This window comes from Pungitius pungitius, chromosome 13 (assembly GCF_949316345.1).
Source record: "Pungitius pungitius chromosome 13, fPunPun2.1, whole genome shotgun sequence".
Lineage (NCBI taxonomy): Eukaryota > Metazoa > Chordata > Actinopteri > Perciformes > Gasterosteidae > Pungitius > Pungitius pungitius.
The window spans coordinates 2,625,300-2,636,309 of record NC_084912.1 but is presented as its reverse complement, the minus strand read 5'-3'; the positions used below and the strand labels follow the sequence as shown (position 1 = coordinate 2,636,309).

Sequence of the window (11,010 nt, the reverse complement as noted above, 5' to 3'; positions counted from 1 at the left end):
GGGTGCGCTGAGGGAAAAGAGGAATCGTTGCAGCGCTGAGGGAGTATAGTTCTCATCTGGAGCAGAGACAGTGAGAGGAAGCTCTTTAATACATTGTCAGTGCCAGTCACAGCCAGTCAAGATCATCGACAGCCATCTGACAGCTCCTCACACCGGCCAGTACCGTAACCGGGTGGCGTTTACCAGAGATTACACGTTGACAAACCAATCCACCAAAGAGCGCCGTTCGGCCCACTTATGTGTGAAGAGAGTGTGCACACAACCCGAAATCGATGGAGCAGTCACGCCAGCCTCACACACAAAAAAAAACAAGCCCGGGACAGAAGCGTCGGTGGCCAGCTGGCAAATTGGGGGCATGCAGATATGGATTTTTAGTTGTGGATGAAACAAATGCAAATTTATGTATCAATGCCCTCGTTTAACATTTCTGCGAGCAGAGACTGGCACAGCACAAGGGCTCAGCTGTGTGTGTGTGTGTGTTTATTTTTCTATGGACGTGTGCTGGTGTACATTTCAGGCCGTGTTGGCTTTTTCGGGGGATGGCTGCGGATACGTGAGGAGGCACAGAGGGAGACGCAAGGAGGGAAAGAAGGATGCGGCCATTATCGTCCAAAGACGAGGCGTTCGTTTAGAGGGAACGGCTTTAATCCGACGCACTGTGCGACAAACATGAACACACTGGGGGGGTGGTCGGAGGGGGGGGTTCCATTCAGACCAGCGGGTCAAAGTGGGCGAAGCGGGGGGAAAGAAAAATGTAAACTGCTGTGTGCTACGAGGAAGCAAGAAAGCTCTGCAGAAACTAGAACTGGGCCTTCCTTGGCTCAGTCATAAAAAGAAAGTAGTATAACTACCAACATCACAACTCAATCCGGAAATTGCTGGAGGCTACTTGCCCCCTGCCAAAAAGATAGTGTAGAAGTGTATAAAATAAAAAAAATATTTTTTTCTTCTTGTCGTAAAAACAAGGCCTCAACTTTTAGTACTCTGCAAATGCGACGGAAACAACCAGATGGAGTGACACAAACAGCACACACAACCGGACACCGGGGCATTGCCTTGTTGGACAGAAATGCATGTGTAATGTATAAATTCCCCACATGTGCGCATTTATGTGCCTTGGCTTGCACAGAAGAGAGTGTGGTCACACTCTCCTCCATAAAGTTCAGCAAATAAAGAGCCATGAAATCAAGACTGCCAGGGAAACTCGGTCCCTGACCACGTTTGACCGTGAGATCCGTCTGGAACAACAAGACTTGGTCAAAAGGAGTTCAACTATAAAAAAAAAAAAAAAAAAGGTCCCCGGTTTAACTTCACCACCTTATAAAAACAATTAGTAATAACCTCAGCTAATAAAACCAGTAATTAACCTCTCGTCTCATTTCACACTGCATAGAAACAACAAACTATCCTCCTGAGGGCCTTGCCTCCCCGCATGTGCCCACGTACAGTGTCCCTGTAGAACTCCATTCACGTAGGTGTGTGCGGCTGTGTATGTGGAAAGTTAATTGTCCATATTTGCATGCGGCATAAAGCAGCAGCGGGAGGCAGACCTGGCACGCGCTGCCTCCCGCTGATTTGAGCTGTCAGCCGCATTTATTAAGCATGATGAATCACCCCTCCGCTTTACATCCAATCAAAGGCCCCTCGGAGGGACTCAAATGTGGTCACCTTTAGCTAAATGATTTTCTTGGCCCATGGTGGGCCCAGCCAGCGATTGGATTGGCAACCCGGTGATACGGCTGCCGTTGGAATCGTCCTGTCCAGAGGCCCGCAGCTGGATCCGTCACTTTTGAAACAGCGCGGCGAATTAAGTGGCCAGCTGACGACTAGCTGCACGGATGAGGGGGATATCAAAAAGGTATGGCGAGGGCACGCGAGGTAAAAGGGCTTCTCGTGCCTTGAGGCCTGAGCGGCACACAACCTAGGAAGAGATCATCCTGAAGCAGTGGAATCTCTGGACAGCCTTCGCCGCCACGGAAGAGACAAGGTCAGCGGAAACGCCGATCCCAAAAGGGGCGAGTTTATTCCCCTCAAAGCAGGCAGAAGCAAAGCTCCGCCTGGAACCGCACACCTCGAACCCCACCGCTGAAGGACAAAGCCTCTGATCTCGAGCCGAACGGAAGCACTGCGGGCTGAAAAAGAAGGAGGGAGCCGGGCAGACAGGAAGCCGGGTCGATAGCTGCTTGTAGTCACAGCCTCGGGTTTCCAATCTAACACGGGCGGCGTATTGATCAGGCTTCGGATGAGACGAGATGCGCGCGCGGGGGGGGAAGGAATGTCGGCAGTGGATTTGCGAGTCTTTAACAAAACCAAACTCCGGTGCAGTGGACTGGGACGGCGAGGTCTAGTGGGGGGGACAGACGTGACCGCATCCAAAGGAGATGACTTTCTGGAGACGAGGTGCTCGGTTCGTGGATCCCCGAAGACACGTCAGCTTCCTCCATGTTTCGGACTGAGCTGCGTTCATCTGAAGATATGCTAACAATTAGCGATTAAAATCTTGTGCCCTATCAATTTATGGAGCTTACTAAGTCTGCGTGAAAACAGTATTGTTTTTACACATAGCTAGATAAGGGAGCATGTCGCGTTGAATAGAAAAGATGCACAGATATACAAGGGACAAGTGTCAAAAATTAGCTTTCGCTAAAAACACTATGATACTCACATCAGATGACTGTTAAAGTTGTATCTATGTTATTTGTATCTGTCCCTATCTAAATAAACTTGATAATAATAAAGATAATAATACACATCTAAACTTAATGTTGTTACTGTGATGTCAAGATCCTGTCAAAGACAGACCCTATAATTCAAAGAAGAGAAGCAGCGAAAAGGCAAGCGGCACCTGAGAAAGTTCCACCATCCACCAGCTCAAAGGCTGTAAAGGATAAGCAACCTGGATGAAGATGTCTGGGAAAAACATCCAACATAAGCTTAAGTTTCACGCCAGACGGAAAGCTGTTATGCGATTGACAAAATAAAACCCATAAAACTAAAATGACGACGCAGCTGTGACGAAACCTTCCTCGAGGCAGCGTCGAGGGAGGTTTTGCAAAGGGATTTCTGCAGTAAGTTTATTGATGAGGTCATGAAGCCCATGACCAAACGCCAAAACCACGGCGGGAAACTGGTGAGGTCATCAGCCGCGCTGCGTGTTCCTCCCCCCCCCCCCCCCGAGCTGGCATGAGGCTTCAGGGGTGAACCCAAAAATCTGTTCATTTTCTGTCTAATATCCACCGTGTGTCTACTGCTGCCTTGGTTTTCTGATGTCCGATGGTAAAACATCATCATTGTGTGTGTTGGACCATCAGCAGGAGCTATCTGGGGGGGGGGCTTGACAACCTTTAGGTCTAGAAGGACCCATCATGTCCGGGCCAACGCGTTTAATAAGAGGTCACGAGGTGAGGAAACACACAAACCTTCCAAAAGTTCCAGCAAGTAAACATTACATCTGTGTGGTGGCAAACCGTGTAGTTTGTATGCAGAGCGGCTCCCGGCTTTAGAGGCATTCGAATCAATGTGAAGTCAAGTCAGTTAACCAATTCTAAGCAAATAAAGGGCCCAAGAAGGTTAAGATAGCAGGATACGAACTATCTCGCTCTCTCGCTCTCTCTCTGACAGACACAGAACAATAAATTATGTTTTCGACCTCCGCATTCTCTCCCTGACTCCATCTCGCACTCGCACACACACACACACACACACACACACACACACACACACACACACACACACATGCACAAACACACGCACACACACACACCTTGCAGGCAAACACGAGAAGGGGAAGAGATAGCGGGAGACAGTCCGACGTTGGCAGCTCGTAATGAGAGTGACTTCCTCTGCAGCCACTGGTTGATGCTGACAGCCTCCTCTCAAGTCACGGGGAGGGTGGGGGGGGCGTGGGGGTCTGGGGGGGCGATGAAGCCTGACAGCCGGGACACGCAGCTTGCTGATGTTTTCACGCTGGCAACAACCGGCTGCAGCGACGCTGCGAGGTTGACTCGGTCGTAGGAGGGAGGAGGATCCGTTTTAAAGTCTACGACTCGTGGATCAGACACAGTATCGAGGCTTTGGTGTATTTGGGCTCACGAGTGGGTGGTGTTCACAGCGCCAACTGGGGAGGAGGACGGAGCTTAAGGAGAGAGTCTAAGTCAATCCCACATCAACCTACTGCGATGGTGGGAAAGGTCTTTTATAAGTCAGAGGACACATACCGCCGCATATCCGCCTGGATGGGTCCAGTTTTAGTTGCATTTAAGTGACAAACCCTCGATGTGAGGACGAGGGAAGGACACTGAGGACAGAGTGGGACGCATCTGAAAGTGCTGCCTGCAGACTCACACAAGTACAAACAGCACAAAACCGAGTGTCGCCAAGCCGAGCGCTCCGTTATCGCTTCAGACATCTGTAAGAGGCCAGGCACAGCGAGGTGACTGTATGAGCTCGTCTTTATTCATAGCTCGCGCCTCCTGGTGATCTTCTGATCCATTTCCAGCCACTGCCTTCACGTCAATTGACCGCAGGTCACGAGATTTTCAAAGCATCGCAAAGGGAAAGAAGTGGTAGATCATGTGACGTGACGTTTTCGAAAAGGGACGCAAACGGTTTCCACAAACAGCCATTGTTCATGCACGCAGCGCAATGTACCCAGGCTGCGGGTTTTCATTCATCTCCTACGCCGCTGTGGTTCTCCAGCAGCACGGCGCCAAAGCGGCGGGCCGGTAATTCAAAGTCCACTTGGATCTCAGAATACAGCTCTCCGTTTCCTCCTGCAGGGATCGGTGGCTCGTAAACATCTGCAACTGGCAGGGAGCGGGGCTGCCGCTTCAGCCAAACTCTCAGCTCGTGTGAACTCATGAAAGTGACTGCTTCTCTGGCTTCTCTGCTCAGAGCGGCGTCTACCTTTTTGTTTCCCAGCTTTAAAAAAAAAAAAGAACGCGTGTTTAACGTATGCCGCGCATGCCCCGATGCAAAGTGAAAACCAACACACCCTCGAAAAGAGCTGACCGAGAGAAAAAGGAAATGTTTGATATGTTTAATTAATTGATTAAAATGCTAATGGGATTCATAAAAAAAAAAAAAAAAACATGAACTGTATATAAGAAAAGGACCACAGCTCATTTCTCTGTGCACAGGAATGAGACTTGGCCCACACTGGAATCTTCCCCAAAGAGGTCTCCAGAAAAGATCTGAAAATGATTAGCTAAAATCAACCCAGTGGAACGGCCTGTGTGTGTGTGTGTGTGTGTGTGTGTGTGTCTGGAATGTTTCCATCATACAGTCACAGTTGATCATTTTTTTTAATTTTTTTTTTACAATGTCAGGGTTTGAAACATCCTGTATCCACTTCTGAATAATTCATCAAACTTGAGCTGACAGTGAAAAAGTGTTTACAGCGACTTTCGGGGATTTAATGTGACTAATGATTACGGATGGAGGCAGCAACATTAAGACAAAAGCGCTGCGGCGTGGTGATGAATTGGATCATGCGAGAGATGTGCTAGAACTCTCTGAAGTTCTCTCTCTCAATCCGCCCCACTTCTTTCCCTTTTTTTCCCCACACATTTGGCCTTTTCCACCGTTATCCTTAAAGGAAATGGTGCTGTTTAAAGATCACCGTTGTTGTTGTTGTTGTAAATACATTCCCTGGGGTTGCACAGTACACATGTGGCCCAAACGTCCCGTCCCTCTAACGAAAGCGGACCGGCGCCTACGGGCACCTGGTGGGGAACAGGTGTTCGGGGGGGGGGGGGGGGGGGGGGGGGCCCAGCGGTGCGCGTCGGAGCGTCTGTGCATCTGTGCTCCGGGTGTAAGGGGTTCACGGCAGATTAGTCTCTTCGGTCCAGGGAAACGGGGCCGACTGTGGAATTACAGGATCATCGTGGGGCCCTATTGTTCCTATGGCTCACTGTGAGTCCCACTGCCTCCCTGAGACCAATGTGGAACAGAGAAGGGGGGGTGGGGTACAGATGGCTGACTCGGATCCTGTAAGTCCGAGGACATGAGCGCATTCTGCATGAAGAGAACTTGTAACGATATGAAGTGGCAAAAAAAAAAGTAACATTTAATCTCATTTAAACGTTGAATTGATGGTGTGTGAATACAGATTTTCCATATACACTGTACTCCAATATCACCCGACCTCCAACATAAAGTTCTGTGAGAAAATCCATCCATATCGGCACTATGTTATATTGTGCATTGATATTTCAGGTACATCTCCCTCGTGCATTCGCCTTGCTCTTAGATTTGTGCCTGTAATGTCGGAGTCATTAGGGAAATAAAGCACAGAGGTGATATCTATACATTTGCATGTGTAAACGTGTACATAAAAATGGGAATCCCCGGGGAGCACTTTGCATATTGGTTGTCCTTTCGAACCCCCGTGTGTTTTTGCCTTTGTTTTTGCATGTGACTTTGGAGTCCTCTGCTGAATGTGAGTGATCACAAACAAGCCGTGAGCTCTGTTTCCTGTCCGCCTCGACCCTTTCACCCTTTCACCTCACCCTTTCATCGATTCATTTGCGATCTCGTGGTTTCTCCTGTTGTGTCCTCTTGTGCTGACCCTGATATTCGCTGGTTAACCCTCGCCCCTGCGGCCTTCTCCTCTCACCCGTCCGTCCGCCCGCCCCCCCCCCCGGCTCCCGCCCACAATTCTCCTCCAGAGGTCTGATGCAATCCTCATTCTAACTTCAACCCTGTGTGCTTTTGCCATTTAGCTGGCCAATTTCACCAACTAGTTATCCACCTGTAGCCACCGTAGAAAAGGACATGCTGCAATTTAATGACATAGCAATCTGTCAAATGAAAGGTGTGAATCACTTGAACAGGCTCTGACTCAGTGGTTAAAGTGTCACGGTGTCCAAAGATATATCTGAGCGGTTAAAAGATTATTACGAAAATAAAAAAATTTGATTTGTTGATCCACAATGTTCATTTTTGGATTTTTTTCCTCTAGCTTAATATGATTAAGTCTTCCGCCTTCAACAAGCCTTCAAATCAAACAACCTGAGAAGGTTTATTCTGAGTGGTAAAATGCTGCAAAATGAAGGGCGTGAAGAACCAACGGTGATAGAAAAGGAAACAAAGTTGTCATCTTGTAAGGGTATTTTTCAACTTCTCCAATACGAGGACTTCCAGATACCATTGGACATTGTTGAACTTGTTGATTAATTAACTGTTTGAACAGTTAATAAAGTGAAATATATATATATAAAAAAAGAGATGAATCAATAAAAATGATCATTTGTCAACCCTGCTCTCCGCGAGACTGACACTCTATGGTGTCCGATCTCTGCCTCTTACAAAGAGAGATATACAGCGTATGCAAAGCCGTCGATCACCACTGAGTAGCATTTGGACATTAAATGAGGAGCCTCTTCTCGACGAGAGCGACGCCATAAATCTGTCCGTTCCCACTCCTGGGGCGTAAAGACCGGGCCGGGTCTCACTGGCCCCTGGTGTGAACAACCACCACCCGTGGCCCCCGGGGTGTCCCGTCCGGCCAGAGACGTAAAGTGAGTTCCACTCTGAGTGTGGCCTGGTCGGGTGACTCCTGTGAAGGTCCTCTTTTTTTTTTTTCTCATATTGGGATTCTAAGGAGGAGAGATTATGGCTGCACACGACGAGCTGTCTTTTCTCAAGGCAATATCTCCTACAAAGCAGCGAAATCGACGTGTAAGTCGGTACCCAGGGCGAGATTTTGTTAATCTCTTTCTCAACCACCCACATCATGATCTCACCCTTCTATAGGAGGAACATCGGATTTTGGGGAAAAAAAACGGCCTATTGTGAGATAAAAAAAAAGGCTCCTCTTCCTCAAAAGGGGTCAAAACATCGGCCTCGTTCTCTTGACGATGTGGAGGCAGAGCGAGTCTGTTCGGTTTGACACACGCCACTCATCACCCGCAGCGTGATGATGCCACAGCGGCCTCCGTACCTGCGCGGCGCCGGGGGGGGAAAAGCGGGGCATAACATCGCCATCTAGAGGCTCTCGCCGGCATCGCTCCCACGCGCCGGTGAGACCAGCAAGACTCTCCCTGCTCATCCCCTGCGTCGATCACCAGAGCCGGCGAGTTTACTCGCGGCATTGATGACACTCTATGAACTATAGCTCCCCATGCAAGGTCACTTCCAGCCAGCATGCGATGGTTGCCGTGGGGGGGGGGGGGGGGGGGGGGGGGCAAGAACAAGTGGAGAGAGAGAGAAAAGACAAAATACAGCGGAGAGGATGAGGGAGGATACTCGACACACACCTTCGGTGAGGTGAGGGATGGAGTGAAAGCCTCCACGGGGAACAACGTTTTTTTTTTTTTTTTAATCCTTACCTATGATGGGAGCCAGGCGAAAGATGTCGGACAGGCGGCTGTTCATGGGTACGTACGGAGAATCCTCCAAGAAGTCGTTACCTGTGATGGGGACAAGCACGCGTTAAAGACAGACAGATAGATGGATGGATGGATAGACGTGTTTTTCATTCCCCCCCCCCCCCCCCCCCTCCCTCCCGTCCTCCTATTAGCCTGCCAGTGTCATGGGTTATTTGGGTCAGTCAATAGCCACGCTGGCACACAGCCCCACGCCTGATTAGGCAGGTTGGTCAGCTGTGTTGCGCAACTGGAAGCGAGCTGGATGCAGTTTAGGGACTAAAAGCCCCCCCTCCCCCCTGCTAGGATATACACTTATAAAGATGGCAGTGGGCCTCACGCTCCATTACATTGAAGGAAAGGGATTTGGGATGTCGTAAAAGTATCCCACCGAGTGATTGCCTGTGAACGCATGATGGGACTACTAATAGATAAATATCTGTGTGCTACTTCTTTGGTGTAAAGTTGTGTTGGTCTGTGGTACAGCAGTGATGGGGAGGTCATAGACTCTGAGGGGGAAGGGGTGAACAGTGGGAGGAGCATGGGGCGACTAATCCCCCCCCCCCCCCCCCCTCACCCCCTTTATACTGAGCAGACCATTTCCATTTAATAGCCTGAGGGGCATATATTCCTAATGTAGCAGCCCACCCAAACAAAGACCCCAGAGGGACTTAAGCAGAGGTTTTACAGCCAGCAAAAACAAGCACTGGCATTATGTATTCTTCACTGCACCTGTGTACAATATAAGAGCATCCACACACACACACCTTGTAACGTCTGATAGATCCCCCAGTAGACGCGCAGGCAGTTCTTCTCCTTCTTCATGCCCCTTTTACACCGGCAGTGGTACAGCGGGCTCTGCTTCAGCGCGTCCATGGCGCTCCGGCACTCGTCCCTGGCCTCCTGGCCGGCCACCATGCTGAAGTTGCTCTCCTGGCCGCCGGCCACGCACTGCCTCGTCGTGCGGTACTTGGTGCTGCACGCCTGCTCCTTCAGGCACTGCTCGTTGGCCCTCACGCAGTCCAGCCGCGGGGCGCCGGCACGCGCGCTCTCCTCCGCGTGTGACAACACATCTGAAAAGGCAGTTGGCGACACTTGTAACAATGCAAATAAAAGTAATGCGGAGGCTTGGAGCTTTTACATCGAGACACCACCCACGTCGCCGCTGGGGATCCATATGCGCCGGTTGATCGAACGCAGTTTATTGCGCTATGTGGGAACTTGGTGACGCAGCTGGGTTTGTGCCATGCGTTACGCATTGATACGAGCGAAGCATTTAACCATCACGGTTGTTATCACCTGATGGTGCCGCGCCAGCTCTGATTGACTCTGACTTTGGGGGTTTGGAGCAGTTCGGACCACGGAAGCCAAAAAAATGTTACCCGGACTGTGATTGAGAAGCACCCCCCCCCCCCCCCTCCCTTCATTACGCTCCAAAAGACCATGGATGTATATGGTATCAATCACACAGCCTCGGTGGGAAATGCATCCAGTGAAACTTACCCAAAAGAGGCAGAAGGACGTAGAGCACTTGGAGGATCATCGTCTTGCTCTTCTTATCAAACACGAACCCTCGTTGGACAGAAACTCGCCGGCTAAAAGCAACTTATCAGTAGTTTGATTCCCACGGTACTTCCACTGTAAAGAAATCCATTGAAAAGACGTGGCAGTGCGCGCTGCGCTGTACAAAACGGATCCGGATTGCCTCATGTGAGAATCCCCCCCCCCCCCACTCCCCTTACCCTCCAAAGAAAAAAAAAGTGGCCAGTCCCGATTCTGCACTGTTTGTCGGACTCTTGGCGTAAAATAAATGTTCTCCTCTCTTCTTTTCCTCCCGTGCAGGAGGGGGGGGGGGGAAGCGGTGGGGTTGGGGGTCGGGGGGTGGTGGTGGGTGGGGGTCTTCTCGCCGCGGGGAGACAAAGGGATCGGACCTGCGGTGGAGGCGAAACGAAAGCGCGTCCTCCGAGTCCAGCCAGCGGGATGCTCTGCGTCTGTGCGTCTGAGCGCACACAGCCAACTGGAGACCAACGTGTTGGCCGTCCGCAGCCCATTCAGCAGGAGGAGTGTGCCACCCCCCATCCCCCATCCCCCCCCCCCCCCCCATCGCAACGCACCAAAAGTACAGTTATCTTACAATAAAACCACACACACTTTTAATAATACAAACACATACCTGCCTTTCGGCAAACTTGCCCCATTACGGTGAAGTGTAATGGAAAATAAATATTTTGCTTTGTTTAGGTCCTAAAGGGTCCATTCGGCCCAGTGATTGGTATTTTGGAAAGGTTACCGTCACTGCTGAGTTGCAAGCTCATTACGACTCTCTTAGGCGTTATTTTATTGTTGTATTGATGTTTACTCTTGATAAAAAATGTCCAATGAAGAAGAGAAAATAAAGAAAACTGCAATGCAAAGAGGAAAAGTCCATTCCTGTCCTTTCAAACGCACACAGGGCACGTTTTAGATGTTATGGAATCAAACCAACGTCAACTGTGTGTGTGTGTGTGTGTGTGTGTGTGTGCGCGTGTCTGTTTTAGTATAACTGTGCCGACATGGGAGAGGGCAAAGAGCATTACTCATGTATGACTTTAGTGGACTGTAGCAGCAAGTTGAGTGGCTTGTCGACAATTCTTAGATCTGAATG

The 11,010-nt window shown here is 49.9% G+C and overlaps 1 protein-coding gene across 1 annotated transcript; it reads right to left on the bottom strand.

Moving 5' to 3' along the window:
• Positions 1 to 4,665: 4,665 nt before the first annotated feature.
• gfra1a (gdnf family receptor alpha 1a) lies at positions 4,666 to 10,205 on the bottom strand. The gene is made up of 4 exons (XM_062566713.1): positions 9,870 to 10,205; positions 9,134 to 9,439; positions 8,331 to 8,411; positions 4,666 to 4,805 (listed from the first exon to the last, which is right to left on the bottom strand). Exons 1-4 carry the CDS (start codon positions 9,907 to 9,909, stop codon positions 4,666 to 4,668), a joined length of 567 nt encoding a protein of 188 aa, XP_062422697.1. The 5' UTR covers positions 9,910 to 10,205.
• Between the last annotated feature and the right edge of the window lie 805 nt (positions 10,206 to 11,010).